This window comes from Lissotriton helveticus, chromosome 11 (genome assembly GCF_964261635.1).
Source record: "Lissotriton helveticus chromosome 11, aLisHel1.1, whole genome shotgun sequence".
Lineage (NCBI taxonomy): Eukaryota > Metazoa > Chordata > Amphibia > Caudata > Salamandridae > Lissotriton > Lissotriton helveticus.
In genome coordinates, this window is record NC_136072.1 from 334,158,912 (window position 1) to 334,178,686 (window position 19,775).

The following is a 19,775-nucleotide window of genomic DNA, read 5'->3' on the forward strand; positions in this document are numbered from 1 at the left end:
GGGGTTCTCCAACGTGCCGAAGTCGCGCCTGATTCCCTCTCAGAAGCTCCTCTTCATCGGAGCAGTTCTGGACTCGCCTGCATCCTACTAGTGGATCATGCCAGGTGGCATATGTGGGCTCTGCAGTGATACCTTAAGTTACAGTGGGCACAGCATCAGGGCAACCTGTCCAATCACGGAGGGCACTGCATGACAATTGCTTTGGTGGCTCACAAATCGCGATTGGGTCAATGGCAGATCTTTCTCCCTTCCACAACTGTACACACAGTTGTGACGGACGCGTCCATTCTGTGATGGACGGCCACATTGAAGAGGTGGAGATCAGAGGACTCTGGTCTCTGGTGGAGTCCCGGCTCCATATCAACCTTCTGGAGCTTCGGGCGATCCGGCTTGCACTGAAGGCATTCCTTCCCTCTTTCAAGGGAACGGTAGTGCAGGTGTTCACGTGCAACAACACCGCCATGTGGTACTGCAACAAACAGGGTGTGGTGGGGTCGTGGACCCTATGTCAGGAAGCTCTGCACCTCTGGACATGGCTGGAACATCTGGGCATTTCCCTGGTGGTTCAACACCTGGCAGGTTCTATGAAAACCAGGGTGGACGAACTCAGCCGCCGGTGCATGATGGACGAACTCAGCCGCCGGTGCATGATGGATTACGAATGGCGTCTGAACTCTGACATGGTGCAAGGTCTCTTTCAACAGTGGGGAGAGCCTTGGTTAGATCTATTCGCACAATAACATCAGTTCTAAGCGTTGGAATTTTCAAGGCTGTACTCGCTAGGCGACGCTTTTTGTCACGAGTGGAGTTGCGGTCTAGTATAAGCCTTTCCGCCTATACCACTTCTACTCAGTGCTGAAGATGATCAAGCGCAACCGGGCCCAAGTCATTCTTGTGGCTCAGGACTGGGTTCGAAGAGTATGGTATCCCGAGCTACTCAGCATGGCTATTGATGGGCAGATCTGACTACCTCTTCAGGAGAATCTTCTGTCACACCAGCAGGGGACAGTCGTCCACCCAAACTTGACCAGCCTCCACCTCTGCGTTGAGATGGAGCGGCAGCAGTTGACGTCTTTTGACCTGCTTCCCGAAGTTTGTGATGTTGTTAGAAGGGGCGATCTCGGAGGGCCAGGTCGTGCTCACCCGACCACCCCAGGACCCACCTCTCCCACAGATACTGCCGAGTCTTATCGTGAGGTCCCCACCGGGGAGGACTTCGAGTCTAGGATCGTACACACTGAGCTCACACCACACTTACGAACGGACACCACACCGTGGGTTTTCAACAAGTTCTTTATAAACAGTAAAAAGGAAGTAGCACTCTTATGTACAAAGGATCGAGGGATCGCAAAGTCTTTGAGGATTCTGGAAGAGGGAAGCGGGACAGTCTTTGGCCTTTGGGCCAGTACAAGGTGTACCCTTCGCACAGCTCTCAATCCTCGAGCCGGGGATACGGGAGATGATGGTCGTACTGGCTGCTTCACTCACGTCGAGTCGGCTCAGGTCGTGATAGTAGCGTTGATGGTCCAGCCGGACCAGAGTACTCGAGCCGCGACGAGTTCAGCAGGGCTTGATCCGGAGAAGTTCTTGAGGAGCCGCGACAGCGTCCGCAGGGATCAGATGGTTACGAGTTCAAGGTCGAGCCGCGACAGCGTCAGCAGGGCTCAGCGATGCAAGGTTAAGTTCTTCTTAGGATCAGCCGCGATCAGATCAGCAGGGCTTTCAGGTCCAAGATACAACTGCCCGCTAGTTGTGGTGCGGGCCTTGATATAGTCTAGTGGCCCTTTGATGTCCGGACCCTCGCAGGCGGAGGTCTCATGCCTTGGGGGCTGGTCGTTGGCGAGGTCCGGCGGTTGGTTCTTTGATCCTTTGAGGAGGCGCCCGGGATTTCCCAGACGCCCAGCAGGTCTGGAGCCAGCACTCTGGGAGGCCAGAGGTGCGAACGAAACTGGCCCACAGGGGAGGGCTAAAGGTGTGACAGAAACCAGTCTCTCAGGGGAGGCCAGAGGTGCGATCGAAACTCCCTGGCTTATCTCACTCTGGTAGCCCTTTACCCCCCAGCCGGGACTGGCGCGCCTGGGAGTCTGAGTTTCGCTGGGGCCGGGGTCACGCTAGGCCCAGGGAGTCGGGGATCTCGGGAAGGAAAAATGGCTGCCGGGCCTTGTGGGGCATGCAGGTTCTAGGCGCTCGGAGCCGGGAGTGGGACTGGATAAGTGGGGCTGGTCAGGCAGGGAGCCGGCCGACCCGGGACTCGGGGTGCCGGCTACGCTAACTGGGTACTGCGCAGGGAACTCGGGGTGCATGTCTATGCTAACAGGGTGCTGAGGAACGGGGGGGAACCACGCCACGAGGCCAGGTCCAACAGATGTGATCTCGGCAGTCAGGCGTCCCTCCTCTAAGACTGTATACGCCTGCAGGTGGAATACATTTGTGGCATGGTGCACAGCAAAGGTTGTGGATCCCCTTTCTGCCCCTCTATCAGAGGTCCTTCTATTTCTCCAGTATTAGGGGTGTCTTTCATAGATTCACATGCTTGAATATTCCCCGTCGTCGAAGTGGGAGTCCCACGGTACATAAAATAGCAGTAACATATGCATGTATACATGAAAAAATATCATAAATAAAAATATACATACATATAATGTAATAAATTGTAAATTTTAAAAGTACCATAGAACATAATAGGCCCATTGAAAAGCCTAAGGGAGAACTCACTTTAGTAACATATTGGTGTCATTATGTGTTGGTCCACATTCCAGCCAGTCAGGCTGTAGCTTCCTCTAGAACCTTCTCCTCAGAAGCTCAAGTCCTCCGATTTTCTACCGCACGTCGTGTGAAGGGAGTCTCCCTGAGCTCTGCTCAGTTTTTCTTCAAACTCAAGCTGTTTATCTCAAGAAAATGTCTTCTAATAAAAAATCTTTATTTAAAGCCTGCCCTTCTTGTGGTAAACTGCGCCTTTTCCATGAGGATCCACACAGTAAATGCATTTACTGTCTCTACCCAGACCAAGAAGTGAGAAACTGTAAGTACTGTCGCACTTTTCCACCCAAGACTCTGAGGGATAGAGAGGCCCGTCTCCTTCTGTGGCTACAGAGGTTGAAGACTTCAGAGTCTGCACTTTCTGATGTAGGCAGTTTATCTTCTGGCTTCTCAAAATCCTCTCGGAAGCGTGGGTCTGAGACTGAGGTTCCATCTCCTTTTCTGAAGAAAAGTAGACTGTTGGAATCCTCCAGGTTTGTCTCCCCACAGGATTCGCTTCAGGGCATGTCTACGGGACCTGGCTCTCTGACGTCTGCGCCCAAAGCCTCACTTTCCACATTAAAAACTGGAATTGGCTCGTCGACGCGTCCGTCGACGTCTTCAGCGACGACTAAGTCGGTGACTGTAGCCTCTACGTCGACGACAACATGTTCTGTGGCAACCAGCGCGACGACGATCACCTCGTCGACGATGGCCCAGGAGGTGAGACCCATCGCGTCTATTGTGAAGATCTTCTCGACTAGTGCCAAACCGTCGACGAAGTCATCGTCGACGCTCCCCTCGTCGACGACTATCAAATCGTCGTCCAAAAGCACCTCGTCGACGGGCCCTTTATCGTCGACGGCTGCCTCGTCGACGGTGCTTCCGTCAACGACCATCATATCTTCGTCGGCGACTCAGTCGACGTCTACATCGTCGATGAAGAAAACCTTCGATTTCAGCGCCGATTTCATCAGTGACGACGACACAGACGCCTCAGTTTGTTTCTAAGACTGCCGCATTGACGTCAACGGGCTCGTTGTTGTCTCATCAACCTTTAGCCACAGCTACCACCTTTACAGTGGTGACTGCTTCTTCTTTACGAACAGTTCCTCTCATTCAACTGAGTCCAGTGAGAAGTGGGACTCATCTTCCAGAACAATTGTTTCAGTCTGGTGAGGAAGAATCCGGAAATGATTCAGAGGTGGAGCAAATTTTCAATCAGGCATCTAGTCCATCTGATTTGAACATTAAATGTCAGGAGTATAGTGATGAGGGTGACGAGGTGCATAACTTAGATGGGAACGATTTATTTCCAGTTGAGGACTCTGAACCACTTACTTCAGAGCCGGTTACCCAAATACCTTTGTCTTTGGTCACGAACTTGCAGCTCATGCTCTGACTATAACCGTAGATTCCCACCATCTACGCCTGCCTCTCCAGGGCTTCCTCCTCCACAACCTCAACCACTACTTCCTCAAGCACCTGCACCTGTTGCACCTGCGTCACCAGGGGGTGCTCGTCCAGATACTGACAACGAGGATCCTGACCCTCACAACACGGGTGACAACGACATTGACGTCGATATGGATGAGTGAGATGATTACAGGGCTCACACACCCTCCACTCCGCCCACCTCACCACTAGTATCGCCTCCAGTGGACACTGCAAATTTCCATAATTTGATGGTCCGTGCTGCGAAGTGTTTTCATCTCACAATCGAAAGACAACAAGATGACAGTGAATGTTTCTTATACGATTTTAAGGACGTATCGCGAAGACAAACCCACACAATACCAATCATTGACCATATTTGGCAGGAGGGCCTTAAATTAATGGAACATCCGAATTCTGTACCTGCAGTTTTGCCCAGATTGGACAAGAAGTACAAGGCTCCTCCGTCTTCCCCTGCCTGTTTGATTTCACAACCAAAGGCCGATTCTGTTATAACTCAAGCAGCACTGAAAAGATCCCACAATCCTGCTACACCACTCACGTCTCCTCCTGATCAGGAAGGCCGCAAATTGGACTCTATAGGTAAAAAATGTACGACCACGGCGGCTACCACTGTGAGAGCGGATAATACCTTAGCTATTTTGGGCCGTTACGACCGCCAGATGTGGTCCGAGATTGCCGCACTGCTTCCTCAAATACCCGATGCCGTCCGTGCAGAAGCGCAGGCCATTATTCAGGAGGGAGCGATAATTTCATCAGAAATTATTGATTGCGCGCTCGACATCTCCTCCACGGGTTTCCGTCAATTGGCTGGGGCTGCAGTCTTGAGGCGTCAAGGCTGGTTGAAGTCTACCACCTTCCGTCAAGAGGTACAAGCAAAGGTCCTTGACTTGCCGTACGACGGGGATTCTTTGTTTGGCAAACACGTAGATGATGCCCTGCAGTCGATAAAGGACACCGACACGGCAAAGTCCTTAGCTACCCTCCAGTACAAGAAACTTCCCTTTCGGGGGGCTCGAGGTAGAGGCGGAGGTTCCTCTACTTTTCGAGGATCAGGTCAATATCGTTCTTACAACACCTACAACGATAACAGACAGAGGGGTACCTACCAATCCCAAAATCGTCAGTCCACCGCGAGACCATACCAACGGAAAACAACTTATAGAGGTGGCTCAAACAATAAAAAACAGTGACAGTCTCAGTTCCTTTCTCCTGCCGCCTGTGAATCTTGAAGGTCGCATCTCAAAATACTTTTGCAAATGGTCCGAAATCACCTCCGACCAATGGGTCTTAGACGTTATCTCCAAAGGACATACCCTGGAGTTCACAAAATTCTCGCCCACCCGTCCACCTTCGGGGCCACCCTCACCCCACCTCAAAGAACTTTTGGCCCAGGTGAAATTGATGATCAATAAAGGAGCCATCGAGTTCGTGCCGCAGGGTTAACGCGGCAAGGGGTTTTATTCCCGATTTTTCTTAGTCGGGAAAAAATCGGGGGAATGGCGTCCAATTTTAGATTTACGGGCCCTGAACAAATTTATCGTTTCGAAAACTTTTCAGATGTTAACTCTGCTTCGAATTCTCTCAATCCAGGGGAATTCTTTTCAATGATCGACCTCCAAGACGCATATTTCCATGTGCCAATTCACCCCAGACACAGGAAGTATCTACGCATGTTAGAAAGGCGTCCCTGGGGGCGGCAGAAGATGTCTGACTGACCACCCCTAGGTCCACCTCTACGTCGAGGTAGCCGAGCGGTTACTGAGGCCTCCTGAATGAGGGTCCTCTCCTAGGATCGTACAGCAGAGTAATCACAGCACTACAGATGGCCACCACACAAGAAGTTAAGTTCTCAAGCTTTTATAGGTAATTAACGGTTGCGAGTTCTTTGGCAGTATGTACAAGCAGATCGAGGGATCTGGAAAGTCTCGTAAAGGGGGGTAAGGTAGCGGGACAGTCTTACTCTGGGCGGAGGAAGGGATACACTGCGCACAGCTCTCAATCCTTGAGCTGGGGGGTTCCGAGGTGTTCGAGCCGCGGCAGCGCCAGCAGGCTTGCAAGGTGGTTCAGCGAAGTAGGCCGCGGCAGCGCCAGCAGGCTCTCAGATGTTTCAGCAAGGTAGGCCGCGGCAGCGCCAGCAGGCTCTCGGAAGGTTCAGCAAGGTAGGCCGCGGCAGCGCCAGCAGGCTCTCAGATGGTTCAGGAAGGTAGGCCGCGGCAGCGCCAGCAGGCTCTCGGATGGTCGTCGGGTTACGGATGAGTTCGTCTGGTGTCGGCCGTGACAGTGTCAGCAGGGCTTCCAGTCCAGGATACAACTGAAGTCTTAATCCGGGGCTGGCCCAGATATAGGTCTGGAGGTCTTTGAAGTCCGGACCCTCGCGCCTGGGGGTTAGAGGGGCCGGGATGATGGTGTCCAGGCACCCAGCAGGGGGGTGGAGCCAGCGCCCAGGGAGGCCGGAGGGCGATTGATACCAGGTGTCCGGGGACGGCTGGAGGCCCATCGAAACTTCCCTTCCTCCGGGATCTGTCGAGTGGCCACTCGACCACCTGGGTGGATCTTGGTGCCTCGATGCCGGGGCTGGAGCCGAGGCCACGTGGTTGTGACGTGGCGGGTCCAAGATGGAGTCGGGCACGGCCTCGTGCTGAGGTCGTGATGGGCCTACGCTGGGGTCAGGCCTGCGCTGGTGGACCGGGATGGTAGCCGGCCCGGTGGGGTTGGGGCGTGCAGGATCGTCCTGGGCCCGCCATGCGGGAGGGGTAGGACCACGCCATGAGGCCGGGTCCAACACGCGTCCCCCCCCAGCTGAAGGCAGGGGAGAGTCACCCATCTTCTTGGGGATTCTCCTCGCCAAGGTGGAAGAATCTAAACAGGCCGTCAGCATTGGCGTGGTCGTTGCTGGGGCGGTGCTCCACGGTGAAATCCAATCCCTGCAGCGAGATGGACCAGCGCAGCAGCTTCGGGTTTTCTCCCCCGCATCTGCATCAACCAACGCAGGGGCTGGTGGTCGGTCTGGACCCGGAAGTGGGTGCCGAAGAGGTAGGGCCGGAGCTTCTTGAGGGCCCACACCACGGCGAAGGCTTCCCTCTCGATGGTGCTCCAGCGTTGCTCTCTCGCCAGCAGGCGTCGGCTGATGAAGGCCACAGGCTGGTCGATTCCTTCGGGGTTGACTTGGGACAGGACCGCCCCGATGCCGTGCTCCGAGGCGTCGGTCTGGACTACAAACTCTCTGCTGTAGTCGGGGGCCTGGAGCACAGGGGCGGTGCACATGGCAATCTTTAGAGTCTCAAAGGCCGTTTGGCACGCAGGGGTCCAGTGCACCCTCTTTGGTAGCTTCTTGGAGGTCAGTTCGGTCAGGGGCCCCACAATGCTCCCGTAGTCTTTAATAAACCGCCGATAATATCCCGTGAGCCCCAGGAAGGCTCGGACGGCGGTCTGGGTGACTGGGGGCTCCCAGTCCCGGATGGCGTCTATCTTTGGTTGGAGGGGAGCTACGTGGCCGCTCCCCACTTGGTGCCCCAGATAGGTCACGGTCCCTTGGCCTATCTGGCACTTACTGGCTTTGATGGTGAGTCCGGCCCGCCGAAGGGCCTCAGGACCGTCCAGAGGTGGGTCAGGTGCTCACACCAGTGAAGGCTGTACACAGCAATGTCATCGAGATAGGCGGCGCTGTACCCCTCGAGTCCGGCCAGCACCTGGTTCACGAGTCTCTGGAAGGTTGCTGGTGCGTTCTTCATGCCGAAGGGCATCACCTTGAAGTGATAGTGGCCATCGGGGGTCGAGAAGGCTGACCGTTCTTGTGCACCCGGGGTGAGGCCGATCTGCCAATACCCCGCCGTGAGATCGAAGGTGCTGAGGAATTTGGCAGCCCCTAAGCGATCGATTATTTCATCTGCCCTGGGGATAGGATGGGCGTCGGTTCTGGTGACTGCATTCAGTCCCCGGTAATCAACACAAAACCGGAGTTCCGGAGCTGTCCCGGGGGTGGCGGCTTTAGGGACCAGGACAACGGGACTGGCCCAGGGACTGTTGGAGGGTTCGACTACCCCCAGAGCTAACATCTTGGCCACTTCTGATTGGATGCAGGCCCGAACCCGGTCGGGTACTCGCAAAGCTCGGTGTTTCACAGGCGGGCTGTCTCCGGTGTCCACATCGTGGACACACCACCGGGTGACCCCTGGAGTGAGGGAAAACAGATCCGCAAACTGCCCCAGCAGCTTCCGGCAGTCTTGTTGCTGCTCTGGGGTCAGGGTAGAGGAGAGCCGGACCCCTTCGAAGGAGCCATCTTTCTCGGAGGTGCTGAGGAGGTCTGGTAGTGGGTCGGAGTCGTCTTCCGCTCCGTCATCGGTCGCCAGCAGCAGACTTAGTTCAGTGCGTGCAAAGTGCGGCTTGAGTCGGTTAGCGTGGAGACCCCGGAGGGGGTTCCTGGGGGATTCCATGTCCACTAAGTAGGTGACAGGGCTCTTGCGCTCCACCACCTTGAAGGGCCCCGTCCACTTGTCCTGGAGGGCACAAGGTTCGATCGGGGACATGACCCAGACCTGCTGGCCCGGCTCGAATTCGATGGACGAGGCGTTCTGGTCATACCAGCGTTTCATCTCCTCCTGACTAGCTTCCAGGTTGGCCTCGGCAAGTTCCCGGAATTTCCGAGTCTGATTGCGTAGGGTCAGGAGGTACCGGTAGACATCAGGTGGGGCATCTCGAACTGCCGTCTCCCAGCCTTCCTTGACCAGGCTGAGGGGGCCTCGGACCGGGTGTCCGTACAAGAGTTCGAAAGGGCTGAACCCCAGGGACTTCTGGGGTACCTCTCGGTAGGCGAACAGGAGGCAAGGCAGTAGGACATCCCATTTGCGCCGGAGGGGCTCCTCTAGGCCCTTGATCATCCCCTTCAGTGTCCTGTTGAATCGTTCGACTAGTCCATTTCCTTGGGGATGATACGGAGTGGTGAACTTATAGGCGACCCCGCACTGCTGCCAGAGGGACCGCATATGCTTCGAGATAAAGTTGGAGCCCCGATCACTCACGACTTCCCGGGGGAAGCCGACTCGGGAGAAGATGCTCATGAGGGCTCGGCCCACCACGGGGGCCGTGATGGTTCGGAGGGGGATGGCCTCGGGATAGCGGGTAGCATGATCCACCAGGACGAGGATGAAGCGGTGCCCCTGCGAGGTGCGAGGATCCAGGGGCCCTACGATGTCTATCCCCACTCGCTCGAAGGGGGTGGTGACCACAGGAAAAGGTTGGAGCGGGGTCGTCACCTTCCCCCCGCTCTTTCCGCTGGCTTGACAGGTCGGGCAGGTCCTGCAGTGGTTATGCACATCGTTCCGCATTTTCGGCCAGTAGAAATGGGTCACCAGGCGGCTGTAAGTTTTGTCCTGCCCCAGGTGCCCGGCGAGGGGCACATCATGTGCTAAGTTCAGGAGGAAGTCTCTGAATCGGAGGGGCACAACCAGCACCCGGCTGGCCCCTAGTTCGGCAATCTTCTGCTCACTGTAGAGAAGGTCGTTGTCCCAATAGACCCAGTGGGACCCCACGGGGTCTCCCGCGGCTTGAGTAGCGGCTTGCTGTCGGCCCCCCTCAAGGGAGGGGCAGGTTTTCTGCTCCTGCCGGAACTGGTCGCGAGTGGGGCCCCCTTCTTGGCGCCATTGAGCGAGTTCGGGGAGGTGTTGGAGCTCGGGGAGATTTTCTTGGTCGGGCTCTTGGGAGCCGTGTTCCAGGCCAGGGTCCTCGGGGATGACGGGTGGCGGCGGTGCGGGCCACTCCGGCTCTTCAGTCGAAGCTTCCCCCGCTGGGGTGGAGGCTCGGGCGGACATGGACCGGGTGGTCGCGCAGACCCACTCTGGAAGGCCTAGCATCCCTAGGTGCTCTTCTTTCGACGCCTGCCCAGGGGGAACTTTCTAGGTCGTTCCCAATGAGGCAGTCCACGGGGGCATCGTCGCGGACAGTCACTTTTAGCATGCCCGACACTCCCCCCCCCCCCCCCCCCCCCCCCCCCCCCCCACTCGAAGGGGATGCGGGCCATCTGGCACAAAGTCTCTGATTTATCTGCGGACCGGACTGGGCACAGGACGTTAGGAAGGATCTGTTCGGGGGGTCACCAAATGGCAGCGGACTGCTGTTGCGCTGGCTCCAGTGTCACCGAGGGCTTCGGTTCGGCGACCATTAATGGTGACCCACTGGCGGTACTTCTGGGTGTTGCCGGGGATCGGGCCTCGGGGGATTAGGTCGTGAGTCCCCAGGCAGGCTAAGGTCATGGCGGGGGGCTCCCACTCGGCCTGCTCGGGGCCGTTGTCCTCTTCCTCACTACCTTCTTCACCCAGGGCCGCGGCCATTATCTGGCGGGCCTGGGGACCGGTGGTGCCGGGTCGCTGGAACATCGGGCGGAGGGGGTTATTCGCGTAATGACCCTGTCGCTGGCATCTGTGGCACGTAACATTCGGGCGGGGCCCTGGTCTGGCTGGGGGCCCCCCATCTGGCCCAAGGGTGGCGACGTGGAGGCAGGGGATGACCCCTGGGGGGCGTTCCGTCCCCGGTTCTGGCCTACTCTTCCACCTCGGGGTCGGTGGTTTCCCGGGGATCCCCGGCCGGAGTCTTCCGTCGGGCCCCGGGCGACTCGGGTGCTCGCCCATCTATCCGCCTCAACAGCGAGTTTTCGTGGCTCAGTCAGTTTGCTGTCGAGGAGGTGTTGTCGGAGTTCGATGAAGCAGTTATTGGATAGATGTTCCCACAGAATGAGGTCGACCAACTGCTGGTAGGTGGCGACCTGACAGCCCCGAGTCCACCCCTCGAAGGCTCTGCTGTAATAGTTCACGTACTCCACCCACGTGGTACCGGGGATTTTTTTGCAGTCTCGGAATCGCTGCCGGTACATCTCGGGGGTGAGTCCGTAGCGAGTGAGGAGGGCGGTCTTCATGTGCTCGTACGAGGTCATCTCGGTATCCGGGAGCTCCAGCAGGGCGTCTCTCCCTTCGTTGATAAACTTCCCCCACAGGCCGGCTCCCCAGTCCTTGAGGGGTACTCGATGGGCGGTCATGGCGACCTCATAGGCTTTGAACCACTGTTGGATGTCGTCGTTCTTATAGTACTCTTTGACGACATCCTTGGGTATGTGCACCTTCGTGTCCACCGGGGGGAGTGAGGTCTTGCCTCCGGAGCGGTCAGTCTCGTTTGCCTTGGCTTTAAATTCCATTTCTTTGAGGACGCGCTCGTGCTCGAGCAGGAGTTTCTTCTCCTCGAGGTCTCTTTGTCTTCGCCTTTCTTCTAGGTCTCCTTCTAGCCGTAGCTGCTCGAGGGCTAACTTCCTTTCTGCCAGTTGGATCTCTCCTTCTTGTCTGAGTCGAACGAGCTCCAATTCGTGGAGCCGGTTCTTCTCTCGTTCTCTGGCATCTTCGTGGGAGAGGCCCGTGTCTGGGTTCGCGGGTCTCTCTCCCGCTGGGTTCGTCGCAGTCTACTGGCCTCCGTTCGGGCCTGGGTTATCTTCCCTCGGGGGTGGCGCCTCGCCGGCGTCCACCCAGGCCTGCAGGGCCGATTTAAAGTCTTCTTTAGTACTTAAGCCAGTGGTAGCGATGCCTAAGTCCTTGCAAAATTGCTTTAGCTCCTTGTGACTGTAGTCTTCCATTTTCTCTTTCTGGAATTCTGTGCTCATGGTTGCAGTGTTTTTTTTTCTTGGTAGTGAGTGAAGTACTCTCTGTACGATCTGCGTGGGCTCGGATCCCAGCGCTTGCCACCAATGTTAGAAAAGCGTCCCCGGGGGCGGCAGAAGATGTCTGACTGACCACCCCTAGGTCCACCTCTATGTCGAGAAGTAGCCGAGCGGTTACTGAGAGGCCTCCTGAATGAGGGTCCTCTCCTAGGATCGTACAGCAGAGTAATCACAGCACTACAGATGGCCACCACACAAGAAGTTAAGTTCTCAAGCTTTTATAGGTAATTAACGGTTGCGAGTTCTTTGGCAGTATGTACAAGCAGATCGAGGGATCTGGAAAGTCTCGTAAAGGGGGGTAAGGTAGCGGGACAGTCTTACTCTGGGCGGAGGAAGGGATACCCTGCGCACAGCTCTCAATCCTTGAGCTGGGGGGTTCCGAGGTGTTCGAGCCGCGGCAGCGCCAGCACCAGCAGGCTTGCAAGGTGGTTCAGTGAAGTAGGCCGCGGCAGCGCCAGCAGGCTCTCGGATGTTTCAGCAAGGTAGGCCGCGGCAGCGCCAGCAGGCTCTCAGATGGTTCAGCAAGATAGGCCGCGGCAGCAGGCTCTCGGAAGGTTCAGCAAGGTAGGCCGCGGCAGCGCCAGCAGGCTCTCGGATGTTTCAGCAAGGTAGGCTGCGGCAGCGCCAGCAGGCTCTCGGATGGTCGTCGGGTTACGGATGAGTTCGTCTGGTGTCGGCCGTGACAGCGTCAGCAGGGCTTCCAGTCCAGGATACAACTGAAGTCTTAATCCGGGGCTGGCCCAGATATAGGTCTGGAGGTCTTTGAAGTCCGGACCCTCGCGCCTGGGGGTCAGAGGGGCCGGGATGATGGTGTCCAGACACCCAGCAGGGGGGTGGAGCCAGCGCCCAGGGAGGCCGGAGGGCGATTGATACCAGGCGTCCGGGAACGGCTGGAGGCCCATCGAAACTCCCCTTCCTCCGGGATCTGTCGAGTGGTCACTCGACCACCTGGGTGGATCTTGGTGCCTCGATGTCGGGGCTTCGCTGGGGCCGGGGCTGGAGCCGAGGCCACGTGGTTGTGACGTGGCGGGTCCAAGATGGAGTCGGGCACGGCCTCGTGCTGAGGTCGTGATGGGCCTACGCTGGGGTCAGGCCTGCGCTGGTGGACCGGGATGGTAGCCGGTCCGGTGGGGTTGGGGCGTGCAGGATCGGGCCGAAGGGGCCGCCCGAGGTCTGGTGGAGGGCGGCTATCGTCCTGGGCCCGCCATGCGGGAGGGGTAGGACCACGCCATGAGGCCAGGTCCAACAACGCTTCACAGTCGGACAGCTACACTTCCAATTCAAAGTCTTACCATTCGGCCTTTGATCAGCACCGAGGGTCTTTACCAATATCTTAGCCCCGGTAGCTGCCTTCCTGCGTCTCCAAGGTGTCCAATTTTACACATACCTGGACGACTGCCTCATCAAGGCCAGAACTTTTCACCTAACGGAGCAGCACACTCAAGTCTGCGTCTCCCTCTTCCAAACCTTGGGGCTTTCAATTAATTGCCAGAAGTCACTTTCATCCGTCGCAAAGGCGAGATTTTCTCGGAGCCTCGCTAGATTCTCTGCAGGGGAAAGTGTTTGTTTCCCAGGAAAGACAGGACCGCATGGTAAAGATGGTGCAGTTCCTACAATCAAAACTGTACGTTTCTGTCCAAATGTTCAAATCATTCCTTGGCATGGCTTCCTCGTGCATCCAACTTATCCCAAATTGCAGATTGCACATGAGGGCTCTACAGGAGGAATTAGACAAGCAGTGGAAACAGGTGTCGGGGTCATTCGAGGACAAGGTCCTTCTAACACCTCTCATCCAGAAAGAGCTGGAGTGGTGGGCTCACCCTCCAAACATATCTGCGGGCTGTTCATTCCAAGACGAACCTCCAACTCTGACGCTTACAACAGACGCGTCTCTCGAGGGATGGGGAGCGCATCTCGACGGCATGTCTGTGAAAGGAAAGTGGACAGCAACCCAACGTACTTGGCACATCAATCGCCTGGAACTCTTGGCGATTTTCTTAGCCCTAAAGTCCTTCCAGAGGTTAGTGCAGGGACACACTTTGCTGGTAAGGACGGACAACACCACCAGCATGCTCTACCTCAACAAGCAGGGCGGCACGAGGTCTCTCCTACTTTCACAACTGGCACAAGAAATATGGGATTGGGCGATTCAACGTCAAATTCATCTCACAGCCATTCATGTGCCAGGTGTGGCCAATGTTCTGGCGGACTCACTCAGCCGGGCGTCGTCTGACAATCACGAGTGGGAACTCAACCAACCAACCGTCGAGTTCATCTTCCGGTGGTGGGGCCAGCCGCAGATGGATCTTTTCGTTACTGCTGCCAACAGGAAATGCCAACGCTTTGCAAGTCGGCATCCCCACAGAGTCGAGCGGAAATGCATTTTCGATCAATTGGTCGAACAACTTAATCTATGCTTTCCCTCCACTTCCTCTAATCCCTCGCCTGTTACAAAGGATGAGGTTCCAACCTTGCCACAAAGGATGAGGTTCCAACCTTGCCACATCATCCTGATTGTACCCAGATGGCCAAGTCCATGGTTCACGGACCTGCTCCTCTTCTCGCAGTCCGACTCGTTACCGCTTCATCTTCTACCTCACCTCCTCACGAGGAAGCAGGGACAAATCTGTCACCAGGATCCAGCATACCTCCAACTCCATGCCTGGGACCTAAGTACAATGAATTTGCACGTTTAAATATCGACAAGGACTGCAGGGAGGTGTTAGTGCGTGCCCGCGCTCCATCCACCATAAAAACCTACCACTTAAAATGGAAGCGTTTGTGTCTGGTGCCGCACTAAAGATTTGGACCCCATGACTGCAAAACCTGAACAGATTTTACCTTTCTTTTTATCCCTGGCGAGATCAGGACCGTCACAATCAACTCTTAAAGTTTGCCTGGCGGCTATTTCTCGCTTCCGCCACGATGGTTCCACATCTCTATGTTCCTCGAGAATCATTAAGCAATTTTACAAGGGCCTTTTTAGGATGTTTCCACCTATCCGTCGCCCTCCACCTGCTTGGCGCTTAAATTTGGTCTTGTCCAACTACTTCTACCTCCATTTGAGCCTATCCACTCTGCAAGTCTAAAATTTCTCACATGGAAAGTTGCTCTCTTGCTCGCCTTGACATCCTCAAGACGCGTCAGTGACATCCAGGCGTTTACCATACAGCCTCCTTTCCTGCAATTCTCCAATGAGGCTGTGACATTGCGAACTAATCCGAAGTTCATCCCGACGGTTCCCAGTGACTTTCACCTCAACGAACCTGTAATCCTGAAGACTTTCTTTCATGCTCCAGCTGAGCGGTCATTGCATTCATTGGACGTGAAACGTTGTCTCAAATTCTACATTCAACGAACCGCAACTTTCAGAAAGTCAGATCAGTTGCTTGTGGCGTATGGCCCAATTTGCAAAGGACAACCTGTTACCAAACAGACCATTACCAGGTGGATATCCTCTACCATATCCTTTTGCCACCAACGGGCTGGGAAGCCCCTTCCTGTTCCAGTTCGTGCTCACTCAACTAGAGCGGTGTCTACTTCTGCTGCCCTTTTTGCGGGGGTACCCCTAAGACAGATCTGCAGGGCTGCTACTTGGTCGAGCAGCCATACTTTTTTTTAAACACTACTGCCTGCAATCAACAGACGCCGCAGATGCGGCAGTAGGTCAAGCGGTGCTGCGGAATCTTTTCCAATAAAGGTTAGCCTCTGTTGCTACCCGCCTCCAGTCATAAAGGTTTTTATAATAATATTTTGGTATTTATTGCATATTGTCTAATATGTTTACCTTACTTGCTTGGTATGTCACCTTTATGACTTGTGATGATTTACTGCTTTCTACTCTTATTCAAGCATGTAAATCTATGAAAGACACCCCTAATACTGGAGAAGAACAATAGTTACTTACCTGTAAACTGTGGTTCTCCAGTATTGGTGTCTTTCATAGATTCACATGCGACCCTCCCATCCTCCCCTCAGAGGCTCTCTTCTCCTCGGGCACTTTTACTTACTTGTGCTACGAAAATCTGAGGACTTGGGCTTCTGAGGAGAAGGTTCTAGAGGGAGCTACAGTCTGATTGGCTGGAATGTGGACCAACACATAATGACACTAATATGTTACTAAAGTGAGTTCTCCCTTGGGCTTTTCAATGGGCCTATTATGTTCTATGGTACTTTTAAAATTTACAATTTATTATATGTATGTATATTTTTATTTATGATATTTTTTCATGTATACATGCATATGTTACTGCTATTTTATGTACCGTGGGACTCCCACTTCGACGACCGGGAATATTCAAGCATGTGAATCTATGAAAGACACCAATACTGGAGAACCACAGTTCACAGTAAGTAACTATTGTTCTTCTCCTTTCTTTCACCCAGCAGGGATCTGCTCTGGGCACTATAAATGGCTATCTCTCTGCCATTTCAGCCTTTGTACGGCTTCCAGTTCAGTCTTCCCTTTTGAAGCAACCTGTTGTAAATAGATTCTTAAAAGGCGGTACTCATCTTTTCCCTCCTGTTCCTTTCATAATGCCTCAGTGGGACTTAAACCTGGTTCTTACATATCTGATGGGTGCTTCCTTTGAGCGACTTCACAACTGTCCTCTTTGTCCTCTTACTTTAAAGACCGCTTTCCTGGTGGCTATCATCTCTGCCAGAAGAGTGAGTGAAATCCAGGTTCTTTGTTCTAAACCTCCTTTTCTCTCTGTCCATCGGACAAAGTTGTTCTAAGGACTTGTCCATCTTTTCTGCCAAAGGTTGTCACTGCCTTTCACATTGGGCAGACCATCACTTTGCCCACCTTCTTTCCGTCTCTGCATCCCTCAAAAGAGGAGGAGAGGCTCCACCGTCTGGCCCCAAAATGTGCGCCCTCATTCTACCTAAACCGCAAACAACAGTTCCGGGTGGATGACAAACTCTTTGTTCGCTACGTAGGCTCCAAGAAAGGTCAGGCCGTGCACAAGCGGACCATTTTTATTTATTTATTTGAGTTTTATATAGCACTGGCTAGACCCGGAGGTATTGGAGCGCTTTATATGAGGATCAGAGTTACAGGCAAACAAGTTACAATTGTTCAAGCGCAATCAAAACATGGGAGACGAGGAAAAAGTTACAGAAATTAGATTGGTAGGGGATGGGGGAGATGTGGAGAAACTGTGCTCAAAGTTCGGCTGGGTAGATGACCATCGTTCTGTGCATTAAGGCTAGTTATTCTTTGGCTAAAAAGGAGCCTCCAGTGGGGCTAAGCGCCCATTCTACCAGGGCGATGGCAGCCACTACTGCTTTGGGACGGGGAGTTCCCTTGCATGACATTTGTCAGGCAGCTACGTGGGCCTCGCTGCACACATTTACCAAGCATTACTGCCTGGACAGGAAAGTCTGCAGCGACTGCTTCTTTGGCCGTTCTGCTCTCCAGGACTTCCTGCTGTGATATTGGTTTGCAGACCCACCACCAATCTATCACTACCTGTTTCTTTCAGATGCACAAGTTACATACCTTTGGCAACGATATATCTGTAAGAAACATTAGTGGTGATAGATTCCTTACCGCCCCATCCATCCTCGCCATTACGCAAACTGATTTCTAGGGTTAAGGTCATCCCTTTCAGGGCCCTAGTTTCATTGCACCAGTGGTCAGTTTCTTGCATGGCTCTGTGTTTCTGGCGAAGAAAGTCGTGTACAGAACGGACGTCAGCGCGACTAAGTAGCCCCAGCGACGTCATCTTGGCGACCATGCCAACCATGCACGTGGAGCCGCACGACGACGCCTACCAACGCGCTGGGGTACTGCCGATCCAGCCTGACGCCAGGGGGTAATTATAAGTTAAGCAATCTAGCACTACAAATGTTTCTTACAGATCTATCGTTACCGAAGGTAAGTAACTTGTATAGCTGAACTGCGTACTTCCTGTGTAGTTGCACAATTGAGATCACTGGGCAAAAAAGCACACAGGGGTGTTAAAGAAAATTTACAAAAAAGGTACACAGCTTTAGCACTTCTGTCGCAACATGGCCAAAGAGAATAACTCCACTATTCTACAAGAATAGACCAGAAATGTTTCCTTGGGACGTAAACAATAAACCGTATTCTTAAAAATGTCCAATAACCACTGATTGTCACAAGGCTGTAAGAAAAGGCCTTGGGCATATTTGGGCAAATAGGTAAGCAGGTGTTTTCTATATAATGTTTTTATTGTGTATGTGTCCGTTGACGAGCTTTCTCTTACGATTGGACTATGGCAGTGTAGGCAATATGCTAAAAGTTATTTATGCTTTTAATTGAATTTGTGCAGGTCTTTCATGTGCCCTTGGAGGAGCGGAAGTACAAGGACATGAACCAGTTTGGGGAAGGGGAGCAGGCCAAGATCTGTCTGGATATCATGCAAAAGACTGGAGCACACCTAGAGCTGTCGCTTGCTAAGGATCAAGGGCTCTCCATCATGGTATCCGGCAAGCTTGAAGAAGTTATGAAGGCCCGGAAAGAGATAGTCACCAGACTGCAAACGCAGGTGCGTTCTTTGAGTCCCATGCTGGTTTGACTTGTACAGAAAATCTTTAGCAAAACGGTTAAGTGATTTTATAAATGTTAATAATTTGTGGACATAACTGTTTGTTGCCGTCAGATTCTACCGGTCTATGCATCAATCGAGCAAATAATCATTTTCTTGCACTATAGATTTCAAAATCAGAACTTCAAGTTTTGCAGCATCAGTCTTTCCTGTATTCACATTCTGTGCATTTTCCCACCATGTAGCTGAATTCTTCTTTTGTAGTCTGTCCTTGTTTGTCTCCTGCTGGGTGTCATCTAGGACCATTTGCTGGTATGGCCTTCCTTTTGTTAATCAGATGTAGGACCTAGAAGCCTCTGTGCTCTGTTGTCATCTGCACATTTTTAGCTATCGGAACATCGATGAAATGGGTGAGAACGTTGACAATACTTTGAAGTCCGACCCTCGCTGATGGCTTGACCATGTGGTCTGAGAATATGCAACCAATAACCCAGAGGTGTTGGAGGGTAGATAGGGATGCTCTTTAGATTTTGCCCAACATGCAATCACAGGTTTGCTCGAAAGTATAGCACGAAGTGCATGTTGTGTCTACCAATGACCATAGCATCAAGGGTTGTGAAGCTGGTGCTGATTTTCAGCCAAAAGTACTAAAGTTTTGGATAATTAAAGGTGGGCATGTTATACAATGATGCATTCACAGCAGAAAAACCAACAGTTAACTCACCCACACGTCACCCACCCCCAAACCACACACACCACACCCCACCCCACACCACACCCCACACCCCACCCCACACCTCCAAGTCTTCAGAGAACCTTCTGGATACAAAGCAGAGCCCCACTGGTCCAATACGAAGCACACCGCAGAAAGCTTAGAACCTGAAATGTGCTTAAAACAGGTTGAAGGGGGGAAAAAAAGGCAAAGGACAAGGAAACGCGGAGGAGAACATTGACAGTCAATGCTGATCAACAAGCACTGAAGGTAGATTATAAGAAACATTTACTGGTGATTAAAATGGTTGCAAAGTGAGGGATTTTGACAAATTGTTAAAAGGGTTTTGAATCCCAGTAAGGCCACCATAGACCAAATCTGTGGGAAGAGCACAGGGAGCATGAACCTCTGACTAAGTTTGAACCACACGAGGAGGGTCAAATGAGTGTTCGAGGCATGTGGGCTGCTGAATTCATATCTATAGCATAGATCGCCGCCTAGTGTTGGGTCCAGATGATTGCACATTGTTGTCCTGGAAGAGTCTTCGAAGTATCACGAGATAGGTGGCTCCTCCCCTGGACTACAGTGCGCATGGGCATCGACTCCATCCTCAGATTGTTTTTTTCCGCCATTGGGTTCGGATGTAATTTCGTTA

At 53.4% G+C, this 19,775-nt stretch overlaps 1 protein-coding gene across 4 annotated transcripts in view; it reads left to right on the plus strand.

Annotated features, from left to right (window-relative positions):
* Positions 1–19,775, plus strand: part of HDLBP (high density lipoprotein binding protein) — a 1,657,332-nt gene that overhangs the window by 210,480 nt on the left and 1,427,077 nt on the right. For all 4 annotated transcript variants that reach the window (XM_078665718.1, XM_078665720.1, XM_078665719.1 and 1 more), the window contains exon 5: positions 18,193–18,408. In XM_078665718.1, the coding sequence (XP_078521844.1) occupies positions 18,193–18,408 (216 nt within the window). The remainder of the gene's footprint in view (positions 1–18,192; positions 18,409–19,775) is intronic.